At 44.1% G+C, this 20,833-nt stretch overlaps 1 protein-coding gene across 3 annotated transcripts in view; it reads left to right on the top strand.

The window, feature by feature from the left end:
• Positions 1 to 3,124: 3,124 nt before the first annotated feature.
• LOC113024813 (nidogen-1-like) overlaps positions 3,125 to 20,833 on the top strand; it is a 36,890-nt gene continuing 19,181 nt past the window's right edge. For all 3 annotated transcript variants that reach the window (XM_080302533.1, XM_080302534.1, XM_026172157.2), the window contains exons 1-8: positions 3,125 to 3,484; positions 14,899 to 15,201; positions 15,707 to 15,930; positions 17,277 to 17,860; positions 17,965 to 18,105; positions 18,376 to 18,627; positions 19,048 to 19,248; positions 19,426 to 19,665. In XM_080302533.1, coding sequence (XP_080158659.1) covers positions 3,272 to 3,484; positions 14,899 to 15,201; positions 15,707 to 15,930; positions 17,277 to 17,860; positions 17,965 to 18,105; positions 18,376 to 18,627; positions 19,048 to 19,248; positions 19,426 to 19,665 — 2,158 coding nt within the window. In that variant the 5' untranslated portion in view covers positions 3,125 to 3,271. The remainder of the gene's footprint in view (positions 3,485 to 14,898; positions 15,202 to 15,706; positions 15,931 to 17,276; positions 17,861 to 17,964; positions 18,106 to 18,375; positions 18,628 to 19,047; positions 19,249 to 19,425; positions 19,666 to 20,833) is intronic.

The following is a 20,833-nucleotide window of genomic DNA, read 5'->3' as shown; positions in this document are numbered from 1 at the left end:
TCAAGGTGAAACAGGGAATTCGGCAAGTATGTCCTGTTTCCCCTAAGCTTTTTATATTGGCAACTCAGTTGTTAACACATCAAAAATTCTAACGACATACAAGGAATATCAATTTTTAAGAAAGACTTCAAAATAAGTCAATGTCTAAACTGTTCTCAAAGAGAATATAACATATTTTGTGAACTGGTCCCACTGCCTCTGCTTCATTTGATTAATATTTTTATGATATACAATAATTTCTCATCAGTGCTCCCAAATTTATTGCTAGGGCAATGTCAGCTTTTTACTTTTGAGTAAATATCATATCCATTGTGCTAAATGGAGGAACGCTAAGCCTTCTCTCCCTGGTTTTATTGATGATTTTAAGATATTTTTTTCTTTGCTAAAAAACACAAAAAGCACATATGCCAAAAAAAACCCATAGAAACCATATTCTAAATTTTGACTTATGCTGAGGCTAACATATTGTTAAGTAATGCAGCTGTCTCACTAAGGTCCAGAATCGATTCGATTCAATTTGATTTGATTCAATTCGATTTGATTCTGGGAAAATTTGACAGTCAGAAATATTATAATTCAGATCAGTACATTTACATATTTTTGTATCTATAAAAAGGAAGCTGACACACGCAAGACTTTATCAAAGGTGTGAGCATCACAGCAGAGGCCTTTGTGTCAAAGTAGCTGAAGATAAAACAGAAAAACATGAAGGAGATTTTCCTGTTCTGGGATTTTATAAAAATATTCTGCAGTACATCACAAATGAAAGAAAACCATTAATCAACATATGAACATTACCTCTGAAGTTACAGAGGTTTTAGAGACACAGCGTTTTGCAATTTTGCATAATTTTAAAAAGTTTAAATTTGTTCAGTATTGAACGGCAGAAATTAGGTTTTCTTTTCGGAAGTAAGTAAAAGGAAAAAAACAGCGTCCGACAGGCTGTAAACAACGGTAGACTTGTGCGTAACAAGCAAGCGAATAATGCAGAAAACAGATTTTTAGACGGGAAACTGTTGTTGGAGAGAGAGAGAGAGAGAGAGAGCTGTGCATCGTGGTGGAAGCAAAACAGTAAAAGTCAGAGTGAATTCATGACGATGTTTATGTGAAGCACAGTTTGGATCTTCTTTTGCTGCTGTTTCGGTCACAAATGTTTGGAGAGAGATCAAACTAACAGCTTCAGAATCAGCGCAAAAAGGGCGTGAACACAAAGCTCGACCCACCGACGGATCAGAATCAGCGAGCTGTCGGCTTTCAGCCCCGACCGTGTCCGTGCCGTCGGTGAGAAAGGCGACATCTCACTGATCCTGATCCGTCGGTGGGTCGAGCTTTGTGTTTACGTCTTTGTGCACAATCTCCTGCTCTCATTTACTGTCTTAGCTGTTTGGTGGTTGTTGAAATTTTGTGAGGTTTAACCAGAGATTTTGGCATTTCGGGCAAAATAAATTTAAATAAAAAAATTGATTCAGGATTTTAATGAATCAATTTCACGTTATCCAAGCCAGAATCGATTTTAATTGATAAATCGATTATAAAAACCCACCCCTAACTAGCAGGTTGCTGAGTAGACATCTGTGTAGTGGTTTGTTTGAAATCTACCACTTTTTCCTTCAGTTTCCTTGTCAAGAATTAACTTCCTGTTCAACTGAAACGCCTTGGTTTTTCAGTAGTGTGTGTGAGAGCGTTTCAGTAGTAATGTCCCTTACGGCACCTCATACAAATAACACAACTTGCTGAGTGCTGCAGTCTGTCCACAAAGCTTAAAATCCTTCTACCTACATGGTTTGTAAAAAAACATACCGGTGCTGTGGAGAGCATCCTCACACAGAACATGACATCATGGTTTGGGAACAGCTGTGTGAAGGACCAAAAAGCTCTCCAGAGAGTGATCCGTACAGCAGAACGCTGCTGCAGGATTGCTCTCCCCCCGCTTCAGGACACCTACACCAGGAGATGCCGGACTAGAGCAGCGCAGATACTGAAGGACCCGTCCCATCCTGGCAACAAACTGTTCCAACTTCTGCAATCTGGTAGAAGGTTCCGCATCTTCCGGGCAAGGACAGAGAGACTCAAGAGGAGCTTCTATCCCCAAGCCATCCGTGCCCTAAACACACACACCCGCCCTCTCACATCATCTATAATTGACTGAGTCAGGACTCTTCCAGACACTAAACCAAGGCACAATGTACATTTCAATTCCTTTAATTTTAAATATGTTTATATTGTCTATCCTGTAAAATAGTCAGATGTCTATTCATATTAATGTACAGAATTCACCTGCTTGCTGCTACTACTGCACATTCACCCAGTGTATATACTACATATATATATATATATATATAATGTTCTTCCTCTACCCCCCCCCCCCCCCCCCCCCCATTTTTGCACATGTCGAGGAGCGTGTCAGGTTACATTTCACTGTGTGTTATACTTGTATAACTATGCATGTGACAAATAAAGAACCTTGAAACCTTGAACCTTGAAAACAGAAATGAGTCCAGAAAACAATAAGCAACAGCTGTTACTTCCACCCTTTATATACAGGCTTTGTAAGGAAAATTAATCTGTTGAAGGATTAAAAAATATTTTGCAGCTGATTGGATGTTGCCTGCATCACACCTCACACCAGATTCAAATCTGTGACCTTTTTCAAAAAAGGTTCCTGTGACGATGCTCCTGTGTAAACTGGCCTTTTCATGGGGTCCAACAACTCAGACCAAATGTCTTCATTTATATCAGTCAGAGACCCTATGCCAGTGATGAAAGCAGCACGCTGTAGTGACGTCATCACAAGCTTCATTCCCTCACAGGCCCCGGAACACCTCAGGTAGCTGCACACCTGACCCCCCGCTGACCCCAGCAGCACAAATCAGCTCATCATCTTCTCGGGTTTCCGAACAAGTCCGATTGTGGTTGTATGAAGTTACAGACTGCGCTCGGTAGATGGCAGTGATGCATGGGACCAACGGAGCACTGTGTGACAAACTTATATTTTACAGACACAAGTTCAACTTAGACAACACGTCACGTGTAAAGGCTAAAAGCAAAAAAGGATGGCGCGCATTTCTAAAGCTGTCCCTCACTCAGTTTTTTATCTTTTAAAAAGTTCTAACTTCTAGCTTTACTTCACGTTATTTTGAAAAAGTCTCCGGAAGTTGTGCGGTCGTCACTCCCATCGCTCTCCATCCATCCATCCGTGCGCCCGTCCTCCCGCCGGTGTCACTCCGCCGCTGCGCTCAGCTCGTAGGTCGGTGGGAATCCTCAGGTGAAGATGGAGATGAAGGCCGTGTCCCGACTCTGCTGGTGGCTCTGCTGGTACTTGGCGGGTCTGGGTGCTGTGACTCGGGCTCTGAAGCTGGAGGAGCTGTTTGAGTTTGGAGAAGCAGCCGGAGACCTGCAGCTGCCACCCGGCTCCGACTCCACGGCAAAGCTGCCTCTGAAAGGGTCACTGGTGTACTTGGAGGAAAAATACGACACAGTTTATGTGAGTGTCATATCTAGAGGATGATGATGATGTGTTAAAGTTTCTTCGTAAAAAGAGGAGTACGCAGAAAAAAAAAATCCAGAATCAGCTTTTTGTCACCTTTCAAAGCATCAAAAACCAAAGTGAAGTGAAGCTGGTAAAGACTGAGAGTCTCAGTGGGAGAAATCATTTCTGATTTATTAGAATTTCTAAGGACAAAGCTGAGGGCTGTGCGGTTTTGTGTCCTGTAGGATCTGCTCATGGTCAGGTTCAGTGCGCTGCGTGCGCATGTTGAACGCTGAAGTTTAGCGCAACATTTCTGGGAACTGCTTTCAGAGGTGTGTGGTCAGAGAGGTGAGGATGTCCTCCATCTTTCTTGGCGCTGATCACATGTTTAAGTGACTTTTTCAGTAAAGTCTCACAGCTCCTCATCCTTTCGTTCAGCTCCAGGACACTCAGCTCTGTCTTTCGCTCACTCTTCATGATTCAAACTTAGTTCACTTTGCAAATGCAGCTCTGCCTTCGTTTCAGGCTCCTCGCACCTACCTGAGGAGTGAATTCCTTTCTCAGTGCAGTCGTTGTCTGTTTGTCACCTGATGAGCTTTTTTATTGGCGCTATACCTTTGTCCATCCTCCTGCTGCTTTCTGACTTTCGTTGTTTGATTTGTGGGTTTGTGTGACATGTGTGAACAGACAGGTGTGCGATTGGATTGGCTCAGTCTGACACAGGTGCTCGACTCTTTGTGAATATGTGAATTTAAATGTGAGCTGTTACTGACACAGTTAAAGTCCGGAGCAAAGCCAGGCTGCTCCCAGCTCGCTCGTGTCCAAAGCTCCACATTATTTCACTCTATAACAGGTAAAATGAACTGTGACAGAAACTATAGTATTATAGTAACAAAGTAAGTATTAAATATTTAATACCAATTATTATCATTAGCTCAGTGCAGAGTACATACACGTCATAGACTGTGTCAGCCTCAATATCGTTTGTGGCTTTTTTGGGGGGCGGGGCAAAATAGCTCAGAAAGCGGGATGGTCAGAGTTGCTGACTGTAGCTTACTGTAAACATGTTACTGCAGTCGTCTCCACAGAGAGACGTCCAGTGTGGATGACACACAGAGCTCGGTCACACACTTTTAGACTGATGTGCTCAGATTTGCACACCTGCTGAACGCTCTCCTCACGCATCCATGTCCACTGCTCTTCTGTCCCACAACTGTTTGCTTTCCATCCCCCTGTTAAAACAAAAAGACCACACACATCTCCCTGGCTCAACAGGAAGTTGATGAGACACAGTCAAGGTCCAGCTCCAGTAAACTCCTGTCTTTTCACATTATTTCAGACACAGAGCTGTTACTGGGGGTAGAACGAGTTATTTGCATATAGGACAGGAAATCTATGAATGTTGGTTTCCTGTTGAACCCACAGGTAAAGCTAACAGTCAAAGAGCTTTAAGGAGCTGTGGTTTGAGCCCCGGCCACGCCGGTCTGCACATCAGTGTGTCACTGGGTGAGATAGTGAACCGTGATGTGTTCATCATTACGTCGAGTCCGAGTGGGTGGGTGGGTGGGTGACATGAGGCTCGAGTGGAAAAGCTTCAAGGTGCTGGTGGAGATTGAAAGTCGGGGTGTGCTTTCCAAACTATATTCCTTTTTTAAATGTGCTGTGTTAGGACGTGTTTTCTCACTTCCAGAGAAAAGTCTTTGATTTTGTGGTTGTTCCATTTTCATGCAGATGATAGAATATCAAGCAAAGGTTGTGTGTTGTGTGTCATTTAAACATTATGAATTTGTATTAACAGAGTTTCAGGGTGAAAGCATGAAACTAAAAGCTGCTCTCAGCCTCTGCTGCTGGGTTTCACTCAGTGTGAAGATCTAATAGTAAGTGTGTAGTCGGCCCCCACCAGCTCTTTTTCAAGCATCTCCATCTATCCATCACCAGTCCCACCCCGTAGCGCGTCAGAGCGAGTAATATCCTGCTGCTTTGTGCTTCACCAGTGTTTATGAGTCCTTTACATTTAATATGATGCCCGGGTTGAAAACCACAAGATGCAGTCTCCTGGCTCAGCTCCAGGGTTTGCTGCTGAGGAGGTTATCTGGGTTGTAGTTTGATCCTTGACAGTAAATGGAGGCTCTTTGGAGAGCCGGCACATCTGGAACATGGAAGAATGACACATTTGTCCTCCCAAACCAGATGTCACGTCTCAGGGTGTTTCCTCCCTGTGTTGTTCTCACACTGATAATGATGATCTCAGGGGTCAGACATGTGTGATGTCAGCAACGTCCTGGCAAGTTTGCCCGGGGTACTGCTACAGCTCCTTAAACAGTACATGCAGTACTGCATGTTGAGCCAGGCTTTTAACAGCTCCACACAGTGTCATCCAACATATCGTGTTTTTCAGACCATAAGGCACACTGTTGATGAACGGGTCTGTTTTCATACATAAGGCACACCGGATTATAAGGCGCATTAAGCGAAACAAAATTGGATAAAACTTTATTAAACTCATTCTTCTTGCTTCCTCCACTTCTGTACCATTGATTCATTAATGCTGAATCCTCTCACAGCTGCTCTATTCCCATGTTGTTGCAGTATATTAATGACTAACCTCGTATTGTAAATGGACTGGTTCTTATATAGCGCTTTTTTACACAACTTGTGCATTCACCCATTCTGTCACGGTGCGGCATGGCACACCGTGGAAGGAGTGGGGAAGGAGGACCCAGGCGCGGTACTCTGTGTATAAACAGTGCGTTTATTTACAGTGATGGAAACAATAACAGTAAATCCCCGTGCTCTCCCGTGACTCCCGTGTCGTGTCTTCCCAAAAAGTCCGTGCTCCGTGTTCTCCACTCTCGTGTGTCCACACACACCCCGTGCCTGCTGCCCTCCGATGTTCCACGCTCCTCCTGAGAGGAAAATGACAGAGGCAGCCGTCAAGACACTTAATTCCAGTAGGCATACACTCAGACTTTAACTAAGCAGAAGACTAACGTGGAGTCTCATGGAATGATCCCGCGTCGGTGGGAGCTCCAAGACTCTCTTAAGTAGCTCCCCCGACGAGGCCTGATCAGCAGCAGGTGTGTGGCTTCGGGTGTGGCCAGTCCCCTTGCAGGACCACACCCTCCAGGCCTGACGCCGCCTATAAACAGGTGCTCAGCCACACACACATATATATATATACACACACACAAGCACAGAGAAGGGAAGCAACACCAAAATACATATAATAATATAATTCATAACTGCACAGGGATCCTGGGTCGCTCAGACCCAGGACCCTGACACATTCGCACATTTTTCTAAGTGCTTTATAGCTAACATTCACACACACATACTCCGATGGATGCATCGGAGAGCAATTTGGGGTTAGTATCTTGCCCAAGGATATTTGGCATGCAGACTAGGGGAAGCCAGGAATCGAACCACCAACCTTCCGATCAGTAGATGACCTGCTCTACCACCTGAGCTACAGCCACCGTATTGTGGCTGAATAATCTCAGTTGTTCTCCTGACTGAAGTTTGGTCCGTTTACAGCATCCTGCCATGCGATTGCATTTGTCTCTAACCATCAGGAACCTTCACGTTAACTTTTATCGAGTGGAAGAAAGTTAGCGTTCATCCTCCAGCTTCACTGTGTTTACCTAACATAGCTGTGTCGCTAGCGATCACATAGCACATCATTATATACCAGCTAGCCCAACTTCAGTAACCCTACAAACGTCACTGCTGTTTAGTTTTCTGTCTTCATTTATGCTGGAAGTGATAACAGAGCTGTACGTTTGAATTTGTTCAGAAATCTCTCAGTCAGAACATGCTATATCATGCTTAGGTGGAAGCTAGCGAGAAGGAAAAACAATCCCAGCGTTTTATTTTTCCTCTTTGCTGGCACCACGTACGAAACCCCGGGAGACGACCACACATGAACACATCATTACACACAAGCATGGATGCTGACAGCGGCATTGGACAGTTAGCTAGGTTACATCGTAGGCTCTACAAAGGCTGCAGCAGCCGGGTCACGTGTTTTGGCCCAACATTGACCGCTTGTTACGATGATGAGACCCAGGCAGCTGCCGGTTTAATCCCTTGCTCGCCTTGTCTTTATGTAACAAATGGTTTATTAGTGAGATGCAAATTATAAATGCAGCATTTTATCAGTGACAGTTTGAAGAGCCATTTTCACCCTTGATTTTCCATCGCTGGGCTTTGCCTCAGTGTAACACACATCGAAAACAGTCTTGTCCTGTGGTTCGGGTGATGCAGATGTCTTGGTATAGCCTGGAAGAGGCGGTGTGCTCACTACAGGTAGCATTTTGTGTACACTGATACAATATGGCATATGATTTTAGCTAATACACTAATGATTACATACATACATACACTCATCATCTGCGTGATTGTCAGTTTCTTTGAACTGTTCATTTTCTACGGTGGAGTGATTGTACAGCATCATTAATTACTTTGAAATGCTTGAGTTGGATTAAAATTTGGAGTTTCGCTAATCCAAACCGGGTCAAAAGTGTATATACGGCTCAAATAGATGCATACACCCCCACTAATATTGGGTTAAACATCTCTTAGCACGTTGCACATGTAGCCATCAACAAGCTTCTGCATATTTCAACCCAGATATGTGATGAGTCTTCTGGGCAGAAGACCCGAGTTTGGGGGCGTCCAGAGGGACGTTCCAGAACCTTAATGCTAGCTTGCTTTATCCATTCCAAAAACAGTGTTGTGTGCTTGGGATCGTTGTTCTGTTGGAACTCCCGTCTGTGTCCAAGTTTCAGTCGTCTAACTGTTGATTTGAGGTGAAGTTGGTGAATTTGAAGATAGTGCTCCTTCATTATTCTGTTACTGCACAGTGTACCAGTGGCAGCAAACCAGTCCCAGAGCACAGTGCTACCACCAACATGCTTGACACTGGCAAGTCCATGACATGCTTTTAAATAGCATAGTGTTAAAGTCAGGAGAGGTGTCTTCTCAAAGTTCATTAGTAGATTCAGGAAATCACCACACATCAGGACGTTACTAGCTGTGAGGCTTTCTATTCTACCCGGGCTGTAGATCATCTGGGCACATGTCAGGCCCCATAAGTACTTTTGCACCAGCATCACCAGTGTCCAGTAAAAACACTACCTCCACCATCATCCTGTACACTACACGTAAGAAAGGGAAACTGCATAAAATATCTCAATTCTCAATGTTTTTGTGAGCAGAATTTTAATATTCTGATAAAGAGGCCTTACAAGTACCTATGAAGCGCCTTCAGGCGACTTTTGTTGTGATTTGGCGCTATATAAATAAAATTGAATTGAACATATGATAATCTTTAAATAAAAAATTACCAGTATTTTCCTTAATGCTCCACTAGTAGAAATGAAATCAGAATTATTAAGAGAGTTGCTGTCCAGGCGCTGTGCTTTTAAAAACATTAAATCGTGTACTGCTCATATTAAAGTGGGCATGAAAAAACTACATGTATGAAGCCCCCGCGGAAAAACTGATGCAGGTCTAACACCTAAAACATTGCTTTTAGTTACAGTGTTTACATCAGAATAAAGTCAGGAATATGACATCAGTGGGTTGGTTGATTGCTGCTAACACTAAGTCCTGTTAGCTAACCAGTGAGCATGAAGCACATTTCATTGAACTGGACACACAGCTGTTGGTAGAGTTTCTCATCAGCCGTGTTCCTTTGCAGTGTGTTGCTGTCTGCTCTGTGATGAAGGTGGAGCTTCTTCAGCTCTGCAGTGTCAGATACCGGCTGGGAGAGCAGCCATTCGAGCCGCTCATGCATTTCTCTGAAGGAAGCCTGTCTCTGGGAGGAGGGTGTGATGGGGGAGGGTGGGGGAAAGCTCCCCTGAAGACATGACTTTGCTGAGACCCTCTTTACAGAGGCACTCGAGCAATGTGGCTTTCCTCTTTGTCTCATGTTTCCTCTCCTCTTCCTGTCTCATCTCAAGGTTGCAGATATGTTTTCAACATTTTTGATGCTGGCTGCTTGTAAAGATATCAGACGTGCCTGCTCAGTATGTGTTTTGTCTCTGCTGTGCTTTGATGATTATGTGACCTTCAAAGCTAAGAATGTCTTTGCTCACAAACACACGTTTAGGTTCGACTCAGCTCCAGTTATCTCAATCCCAGAGGTCACAAAGCAGTAGAGAAATGGATAGTTTCCATTCTTAGTTTTTGGATTGTTTCTGCATAAAGATGCAGAAAAACTACCTGCAGCCCAAAATGTTCCAGTTAAAATAAATCACTCTTTACTGGGAATGTGACAGTACGAGACCATGTCACTGCCATGAGTAAACTCCACACTGACAGGTCAGAGGGGGGAGTCGAACTTGGGACCTTTATCTGTGCAGATGATCAGTTAGCTGTTTGACAGCTACTCTTTTATGATTTATGGAAATATAAGGACGTTGGTGATGGGCCTATGATTAGCTAAGACGGCCGGGTGATGGCTTTTTAAGTAATCATTTAACTATTTAAGGGCCTGTGTTTCGGTAGCAATCATATTTAATATTGAAGCATTAATCAATGGTGTGTTACTTTCAGAGTAGGGCTGCTCAATTAATCGAATTTTAATCACGATTACGATCTGGGCTTTCAACGATCATTAAAAATGACTGAGCCGATTATTAGCCCCTCCCTCGTGCTTTACTCTCGCGCTGCTCCGTGTGGCAAATCGAGCGCACCTCTCTGCATTTCGAACATACGTCACAACAATTAAGAGGACCCGAGGGAAGTTCGGAAAGCTCGGAAAGCTAAGCAGAAGTTATTTGGAGAGGAGAGTGACTGCCGTTGGTTGAAAAGAGAGGTAAAAAAACTTCAGTGGTGTGGAAACATTGTGGGTTCAGTCAGACGTGGATCAAGTGGACACAGTGTGTGAACTTTGCTACAGTGTCGTAGCTGCACCACAGAGCAACACTGCAAAGTTCACTAAACATAGATGTTTACATTTTTTATTTATTTTTTATATTGCAAACATTTGCACTGTTATCAGTATTTGCACTATTTTATATTATTTTTTAAAGTCATTATTCAATACATTGTTATTGTTAACCCTTTAAATCCCTGTAGAACTGGAACCGTGTAAGCTAGCGCAATAATTTGTTTTGCATATGAAACCGGAGGAGTTGTACTTACATCTGATGCCATCAGCTTGTCACGGTTTCCTTCCACATAAAGCTTTCATTTCATTTCCTGTCCGAAACCGGAAGTGACGTCATTTTCGCGGAAAATGTAGTTTTTTACTTGTAGGCCTTAAAAGCCTATACTGGTGTTTTTATAAGTCATGTTTGACTTTTCTGAATAGTTGCTGGGATGCTTAGGACTCGAATTGCACTGCTGGAAATAGTTTATTTTGATGCACCTGCTGTTTTCTTTGCAAATTTGCATCATAGGATTGTTTTTTTGTTTTTCCTGCAGTATATAAAAATTGGTGTATCTCCAAAATAAAACTATGAAGACACTCAAAATAAATTTCCTGTTGCTGTAAACTATTTTTTTGCAACTTTTTTGTATTTAAAGTTTTGAGGGATAAACCTCTTAAATTTCTCCAAGTAGAAATATATGTAAAAAACAAAACAAAAACGATTTTCAATTTTTTTGTAGTTTATTGCACTTTTTTGCAATTAATGTAGTTACTATGGACTTAATGAATACATATTATTAAAATATGGGCTATAACAGTTGTATTGATATATAGCAACTTGAAATGCTCCCAAAAATGGCTCCACAGCATGTAAAAAAAAAAAAAAAAAGCTCTGGCGGACTTGGTTCTATAGTAGGTCTTAAAGGGTTAAATAAATATCGTCAAATAATCGATCTCAATTTCAGTGAAAATAATCGTGATTATCATTTTTGCCATAATCGAGCAGCCCTATTTCAGAGTATAGAAAGCACAGGTAGGATTTATTATAGTTGGGGACATATTTGCTGTACACCTCTGAGATTTCTACAAATTTAGTGTCAGCTTTAGCTCAAACGTTAAAGATGAAAGCAGGACATGAAGATGACATTAGGAGTGTGAGTGTGTGTGTGTGTGTGGTACACATGGAGGTATGATGAGCGACTCGTACAGTTTATTTCTGGTGCAGTGAGTGTGTAAAAACAGACAAGATCAGTGTGTTTTTGAGGGATTTTTACTGTCAGCTTGTTGATTAAACATTAAAATAATCCATAACATCAGAAACAAGACTAATACCATGAATGAAAATCATCATGATTTCGTTTCATTTAATATAATTACCCAAATGTTCAGCAGTCTTTTCCCTCTCATGTCTGATAAAGTTCTGGATTGCTTAGTTTTGCTGCTGAGTGTTTCCCATGATGCACTCAGTGCTTCTTCTGTTCAGACGGCTCTCTGCACTAAGTGAGGCTCTTGTCTGGCTCTTCCACAGTCTGCCTTCGTCCTCCACTCATACCCAGCCAGTTATTGCCGCCCCTCCCTGAGCCTGGCTCTGCCGGAGGTTTCTTCCTCTCCACTGTCGCCATGTGTTTGCTCATAGGGAGTCATATGATTGTTGGGTTTTCTCTGTATTACTGTAGGGTCTTTACCTCACAGTATAAAGCGCCCTGAGGCGACTGTTGTTGTAATTTGGTGCTGTATAAATTAAACTGAATTGAACTGAATTAGTTTGCTTTTGGGTCGCACATCATCAGCTGTGAGCATCTCAGAATCAGAATACTTTATCAGTGCCAAGGCAATGATGTGGTCAAAGTTCCTCCCGGACAGTAAGAACAGTAACTAACACTGAAACAGGCTGCATGCTGGCTGACACATGAAAGATGCATGTTTGTAAAGCCTTTGATAAACAGCTGACAGATCTGGTTTGTCTCATTGTTGTATGCAACGGTGAATGTAAACCTGTGTCGTGGCACAGCTACGGTGAAATTCTGCTTTGCTTTGTTAAAAATGCTAAAGGTGACGGTGGTTTAGTGACTGATCATCAGGTTTGGGAAAGAATCTGAATCTGTGACACTAAACAGATGATGAACAGCCTGTGAGACACGAGGTTGGGAAGGTTTAACTGTGAGAATGAGATAAAATCACAGAGCAACAGGACAACTTTATATGAAGCGCGCAGTGTGTACTGGATGTTTGACAAGTGAATATTACCAAATAACTTAGAGCACAAACTGCTTTGCATACCTCTCTCTGTCTATGTCTTGTCATATAATATGCAGAAGGCATACGATGCGTATTAAAGCTCAGTCACAGCGGGGCATGTCTAGGTTTATCTCCTGTTGTAGAAATCCTGCGTCAGTCACCACCATTGCTCATATTTTGAAACCTAAACAAATGAATGATTGTCTCATTATCTGAACTGAAGAAGTTGATTATTATGACATATTTTTGCTATTTTGTCTGCATTTACTGCCTTGTCCTTGAAAGGAGACTGCACTCAGTTCATGGTGGTGTGGCTTCACACGGTCACGATTCGAGTCAGGCTTAAGCTGGGCTAATGATGGGCTAAAGCTGGGCTAATGATGGGCTAATGCTGGGCTAATGATGGGCTAATGCTGGGCTAATGCTGGGCTAAAGCTGGGCTAATGCTGGGCTTAAACTGGGCTATTGCTGGGCTAATGCTGGGCTTAAGCTGGGCTAATGATGGGCTAATGCTGGGCTAAAGATGGGCTAATAATGGGCTAATGCTGGGCTAATGATGGGCTAATGCTGGGCTTAACCTGGGCTAATGCTGGGCTAATGCTGGGCTTAAGCTGGGCTAATGCTGGACTAAAGCTGGGCTAATGATGGGCTAATGCTGGGCTAATGCTGCGATAATGCTGGGCTAATGCTGGGCTAAAGATGGGCTAATGATGGGCTAATGATGGGCTAATGCTGGGCTTAAACTGGGCTAATGATGGGCTAATGCTGGGCTTAAACTGGGCTAATGCTGGGCTAATGCTGGGCTTAAGCTGGGCTAATGCTGGGCTAAAGATGGGCTAATGATGGGCTAATGCTGGGCTAATGATGGGCTAATGCTGGGCTTAACCTGGGCTAATGCTGGGCTAATGCTGGGCTTAAGCTGGGCTAATGCTGGACTAAAGCTGGGCTAATGATGGGCTAATGCTGGGCTAATGCTGCGATAATGCTGGGCTAATGCTGGGCTAATGCTGGGCTTAAGCTGGGCTAATGCTGGGCTAAAGAAGGGCTAATGATGGGCTAATGCTGGGCTAATGATGGGCTAATGCTGGGCTTAACCTGGGCTAATGCTGGGCTAATGCTGGGCTTAAGCTGGGCTAATGCTGGGGTAATGATGGGCTAATGCTGGGCTTACACTCTGTGATTTTTGGCCCATTTTGAGCCGATTTTTCAGTCGTGCGACCGTTTTGGTGATCGGCCCGAATTTGGCCTTCATCGTGCGTCGTGCATCGTGTAGTATACGTGGGGTAACGAGAAGCGATTAACACCTCACGACCAGCTCCAGATCATCAATCGCTTGGTCGTGAGGACCGTCGTGAGGTTATCACCGCAGCTTCTCACACTGCGCACGCGCAAACACATAAAGGTCGTTGAAAAAGACGGAGCAGCAGTGCAGCGTGTGATCCGGACACAAGCGATGGAGGCACAACTTGTAGAGAGCTCATCCGAGCCTTTTCGATGTGGCCTCACAAAATCATCACGACCACAACAACCGTGAATAGTTGGATCTACACTGCTGCTCAATCACAGCTGCCTGATCATGTTTTTCATTAGCAATTTAGCAAAGTTGATGGTGGTGGTGTGTCTGTGTGAGTGAGAGACAGAGAGGGAGAGAGCGACAGATTTTCTGTTATAACCTTCATGTTATGGACGCACAGTGTGACTCAGGTCGCATCAGAGCATCGGCCGTATAGTGTGTGACCTGCATCGTGACCTATGAACTTCTCACCCCTGCGAGTCAATCGTACAGTTTGAGCAGCAGCTGAATCGCACGACTGAAAAAATCGCCCAGTGTCTGCCCAGCTTAAAGAGATCTTTCTTTTCTGAGTGAATTATTTGTGTGGAATTCCTGGAGCTGACAGAGCACAGAATAGCAGCAAGAGGACTTTGTGCACTCTGCTTACACTTTGTGCTGAATAAGCAAATCATTTATTTAAATAATAAGTTATCATTCTGAGAATAACTGTAGCGCAGGGTTTGTTTGTCCTAGCTTTGAGAAACTTATGATAATGACGGAGCATCAACAGTCCTCACTTTATCTCACGTCAGTTACTGGCTCATGAAATTTAATCAGACAGTACTGGACCACATTTATAGTTCAGACCTCAGGATTGTGGGAAATGTCCAGATTGGTCATCAGTAAAAACATTTAACCTTAAAATAAAATGATACATTCTCACAATTACTAAAATCTGAGGTGCATAAATGCACTGTGTGATTTCACATGAAATATGAGGTGTCTGTTCATTAACCAAAGAACCTGATCCTCCTGTTTCAGATCAACACCAATGGGTTTGTGGCTGTTGCCGAGCCTCCCGCTGAGGAGAAATACCTGGGGAAGACGCCCAGTGAGTTTAAAATGATTGCAGTCCTTCTGGGAGACCTGGACAACAGTGACGGACAAGGCAAGGTGTACTTCAGGCACGACAGCACCCCCAATATCCTGGGTCGAGCCGCTGACCACATCAGGCAGGGTTTCCCAGATGGTAAGGTAGAGAAGCCCACCAACACCTTCATTGTTACCTGGGAGAACATGGCTGCCCAGGGGACATCTGGACGAGGAGACCAACTGGACACTAAGGTGAGGATTTCAATTTCTCTCAATTAGATAGTATGTATTTATTTTTTATATATATTATATACTTTTATTTACTAATTTATTCTGAGTGTATTTTCCTTAGTGCAGAAAAACGGATTATTTTTTAGTTCTACGGCATAAACACTCATTCTACCCTAAGTCAGTTTTATTAGCGCCAAATCACAACAACAGTCGCCTCAGGGCGCTTTATATTGTAAGGTAGACCCTACAGTAATACATACAGAGAAAACCCAACAATCATATGACCCCCTATGAGCAGCACTTTGGCCACAGTGGGAAGGAAAAACTCCCTTTTAACAGGAAGAAACCTCCATGCTCAGGGAGGGGCGGGGCCATGATGGGAGAGACAGGACATGGTGTGGAATATCAGTGATGATTAAATGTAGAGTGGTGTATAAACACACAGTGAGCAAAAACACACACAAACCCACCCAGAATGAAAAATAAGCAGTGGTGTGGATATAAACATGTTATCTTGCACTTTCAGAGAATCACCTTCCAGCTGGTTGTAGCCTACACAGCATCATCTGCCTGGGCCATCCTCTTGTACCCCAGGAACGGCCTGCAGTTTCTCTACACATCAATAGGAGGAGAAAGAAAGCTGCTCGAGTCAGGCTTCAACGAAGGCCTGGTGGGCTGGTTCTGGAAAAAACAGGGGCTGTACTTCAACATTACCTCTGATGACGAGGCCTCCATCAGCCAACTTACCAAGTATGACTGCTGCTGATGCTTTTGCTATAGTGGAACTGAAAATATGAAGTCTGTGTTTGTACGTGGTGCTGTGATAAAGTGCCCGCTCCCTTCCTGGTGTATTTGTCACTTTAATGTTTCTGAACAAACAAGTTTTAATGTTTGACACAGAAAACCTGAGTAAATCCGAAGTCCTGTTAAAGAAGCTGTCCAAACCTACTGTGTGTGAAAAAGGAGTCATGGCTGTGGCGCCTTAATCAAATGTCTGAAACATCGTTAGTCCCACTCTTTGCAGGATTGTTTGACTTGAGGCACAATGGAGGGTTTTTCAGCATGGTCTTAAGGTCATAGCACAGCAAGTCCAGACGTTCATCAGGCCTCTTCAAAACCTTCATTTTGAGGTTTTTTGTTTGGAGCCATTCACGGGTGGACTTGCTGCTGTGTTTTGCATCATTGTTGCGAAACCCAAATGTGCTCGAGCTTCGGTAAACGATGATCGGATGTTTTCCGTCAGGACTTTCTGGCAGAGAGCAGAATTCATCAATGACAGCAGGTCCTGAAGCAGCAGGCAGCCCCAGACCAACCATATAAACAGGACATCTGCACAATGACTGAAACCAGCACCACTGAAGGAACAATGTGCTGAGAGTGACGTGAACAGAATCCATTTGACTGATGACTGAGCGTGCATCCACACAAGACAGGAAACGCCTTTATTTAAGCAAAATCAAAGTTCCAGTAGTCCTTGTAATTAAGTTCTGAAATACACTTACTTTACTTTATTGATTTGTATAGCACTCTTCACAGGATAAAGTGCTTCACAATAATATAAAACAGTACAGTCAAACATACAGCACAAATCGGATTAAAAGCCAGTCTCAATAAATGAGTCTTAAGATGATGTTTAAAAGAACAAATACAATCCAGGCAACGTCGAGATGGAGGGAGAGCGTTCCACAACCTGGGGCCGCCGCTCTGAAAGATCACCTCTGGTTTTAAAACGTGTTCGGGGAACTACCAGCAGCCTTAGATTAGACGATCTCAGGCTGCGAGAGGGAGCGTGGCGTTCTAAGAGCTCAGAAATATGGGCAGGAGCGTCATGATTCAGAGCTTTAAAAGTCAGTACCAAGATTTTAAAATGAATTCTGAGATGTACTGGAAGCCAGTGTAATGAGCTGGTGCTCTCTTTTCATGTCTTTGTTAAAAGCCTTGCTGCAGCATTCTGGACTGACTGGAGACGCTCACGATTCTTTTTGCTACAACACATCTTAGAAATGCTGTCTGTCATTTCTAGTTTCCACTTCATTAGTTTGATTTTCACTGTCGTCCACTTTGGAAACATTTCATGTTATTCTTTATCCAACCAGAAAGACCAACGCAGCACGCAGTGGAGTTTGGGTGTACAAGATTGGATCCTCCCCGTTCTTCGTTGAGATCCAACCGGGGAAAGTGACTAGCTCTCCTGAGAATGAGGGTGTTACTGAGCCTCCTGTGACCATGTTACCAACACAGACTGCTGATCATGTGGGGGTGGACTTCTTGACCTATACAACCCAGGGGATAAAGACAGCTGGAACAGTACCGGAGGAAAAGCATGAGCAGCCATCTGAGACCCCCAGCAGCTTCCAAACCGGTTATCCAGAAACCGTCACACCAGGAAACGCAACGCTGAAAACTCAGGAGCCACACTTTGTGGAATCAGACACTATTGCACCAGCACCCACCAGCACTGGGACAATTCAACGAATACATCCAACCGAGCAACATGAGACTGAAACCAGATACACCACCTCTGAGACTTTGCAACCAAGACACACCACTCCCACGCCCAGTGAACCCAGATACACTTCAGAGAAGCCGGGGCTGCAACAGCGGCACGTACCAGCACCACCGCGTTCAGCTCCACAGCATCCTCAGATCGTTGTGGTCGATGAAGATTTGGATGTGAACGGTAGATTTCAATAACAGGACGTTTGTGTTTTATTTTTCTTTGGGTGAGATTGTCATAGTTTCATTCTGAAGCTACCGGCCTGCCTTCTTTTGTTCCTTTCACAGTGTTTGCATACAACCTGGAGACGTGTGCCCACAACAGGCACAAATGCTCAGCTTTTGCTGACTGCCGAGATCACAGCAGGGGGTACTGCTGCCACTGCAGGCCTGGTTATTATGGGAATGGGAAGGACTGTGTTGCAGAAGGTAAGAAGAACTGAGTTCCTTATCAGTGAAGCTGTGGATTATTTTAATAACAGGAAAGCAGCTTTGGTCATTTCTTATTGTGTAAGACAGTGTAGTCAAAACTATCCAAACTTTTCTTCTATTAAAGCTTCTTTAAAAGCATTAAAACTTGGTAAATGTCATGTAAATATTATTCCCTTTGTCTATATTTATCAGGAGTTTTCGTAGGAAAAAAGATGACTGAAGATAAAAGAAACAATAAAATGATTTAATGGAGAAGTTGTTTTTCAGGCAAACCCCAGAGGATGAACGGAAAAGTGAACGGCCAAGTGTTTGTGGGAAACTTACCTTCACCGATAAGGCTCACTAACAATGATTTGCACTCGTACGTGGTAGCCAATGATGGACGGGCCTATGTGGCCATCAGCAACATCCCCGACAGCGTGGGGCCCTCCCTGCAGCTTCTGTCCTCACTGGGGGGCGTCATCGGCTGGGCCTTTGCCTTGGAACAGCCCGGCTACGAGAATGGATTCAGTCTCATTGGTAAGGCTGCAGGTTGATGATGATTGTTGTGTAAAGCTGCATCAATTTGTCCCTCGTGTGCTCACAAAACTGCTCAGAACTGCAAAGACTCTGGGCCTCTAGAGCCTGGGAACAGTTAAATACTGTAACTGTAATGTTTATCATGTTTGTATGCAGAAAGTCCAAAACAGATTCAGAAATGATTCCATTCATGCTGAGCTCACTGTGAGCTGGAAGCAGCAAACCTCAGTGATGGCTATGTGGGAAAATGCCTGCAGATCAGCAGCTTCCAAACACTCAGACCAGCCTGTCTGGCACCAACAACCACACATCAGACAGTCTTCTTCATTCTGACGCTCAGTTTGCACTTAATGCACATTGCACTCAGTAGGTTGTCTTTGCCTAAATGCATTGAAAACGTGTGTTTTCACATTCCTGTAGGCGGCGTGTTTTCCCGACAGGCCGAGGTGGTCTTCCAGCCGGGCAACGAGCATCTGACCATCAAGCAAGAGTTTAAAGGCATCGATGAACACGACCACCTGGTGATGAGCACAGACCTGGATGGACGTCTGCCGGCTGTCCCGTTAGGCTCCACTGTCCAGATCAAGCCATACAAGGAGATTCACCAGTACAGCAGAAACTGTAAGGCCAGCAGCTCTGACACTAAGCTCGTCACGCAGTCAGGGCCTAACAGTCCGTTTTTCTGTTTTCAATCTTTCTGTGTAAATATTTCAGCCAAATCAATGTTTTAGGACATTAAAAGATTCACTTCCCACTGAAGGTAGCTCAATGCTAAAGTATTTCTCCTCCTCTTTCTAGTCATCATCTCCTCCTCCAGCTGCAACTACACCATCACCTCCCCTGATGGAGACGTCCAGACTAGAAGCTACCAGTGGCGTCAGTCCATCATCTTTCAGACCTGCCCGTATGATGAGGCTGGGTGGGCGGGGGCAACGCTGACCACCCAGCAGCTCAGTGTAGACCAAATCTTTGTGATGTTTGACGCTAACAACCACCTTATCCGCTACGCCATGAGCAACAAAATTGGTCCCATCCACAGTATGTTACACGTCCACATATGTATCCGTGTGTGTGTCTGTGAGTGTGTATGTTGGAGCGCCACCACTAATTGCATTGATTTTTGAGTCACTAGTGACTCTACTGGTGACCTGTCCATTGTGTACCCTGCCTCCACCAGAAGTGGGTGGATGGGTGGATTTGGTTAAGAAGTTACTCAGTAAGATGTACAGATGCCATGAGTTAGTGCTACATAACAGACAAACAAAACTAGAATCTGACTGAGCGAAATGAAACAAACGTCTTCAAAGGCCTGTAGTGAGGTGAGGTGAGGTCCCATTAAAATACTGGAAATGAACCAAAAGCACAAACAGTAGAAAAAAGGTGGCCGTCGCACTGTTGTTGTATTTAACAAACCAGAATAAGTCTTTCATGTTTGAAAGTGTGTAATAGCAATCAGAGACACAGGTGACACGAATCTTTCCAGCTGAAATGGGCTGTAAAAATATCGCTGATGTAACCTGGAAGGACGAGGCCACAGTCTTTGTCAAATGTGTTAAACCTGCCACAGAGTTTGTTTTATTTTACAGCCGACCTGACGTCTCGTTTGTGGATGGACCCTACAGGAGGCTCCAAGTTTAGCCTCCACATATTTAACCGAACAGCATTTGGAGGCTGTGATTATTAGTACTTGAGTTCTTGGCACAAACAGCAGTGATGTAAAAATCTGCCTCTGTGAATGTGTGGTGTATTTATTTTAGTTCCACATGTGTCACAGATGCAGACGGCACAGGTCAGGGAGCAGACTCATGCTGAAGGTCACAGAAGGTTTCCCACATTGTCAGGGACAGTCACAGCGAAGCGGTGCGTGTTGTTACTCCGAGGAATGTTCGGAAACACATATCCAATAGTTTAAACCCTCAGCGGTGTTGCAGTGGGACATCGGAGGAAGGTAAACAGTAATCTGAGCCTGGCTCTGTTTCCTCAGCTGCAATCAGAGTGAGAGTGCTGCAGGCAGGGGGCGAAGATCAGCGGCTGATGTCAACAAGATACCAACCCGGGCTGGGGGTGGGGGTTGGGGGAGGGGCAGGATTTGAGGTAAATATGCAGGTGAGGTTGGTTGGAGAAGCTCGGGGGGTTTAGAGTTATACAAGCAAACAACACTGAGCTGGGCTTTGTTGGCAAACAGCAGAGCATCTGGGACATGTTT

Source organism: Astatotilapia calliptera, chromosome 6 (genome assembly GCF_964374335.1).
Source record: "Astatotilapia calliptera chromosome 6, fAstCal68.1, whole genome shotgun sequence".
NCBI lineage: Eukaryota > Metazoa > Chordata > Actinopteri > Cichliformes > Cichlidae > Astatotilapia > Astatotilapia calliptera.
Note: the sequence above shows the minus strand (reverse complement) of the source record. Positions and strands in the feature narration are given on the sequence as shown.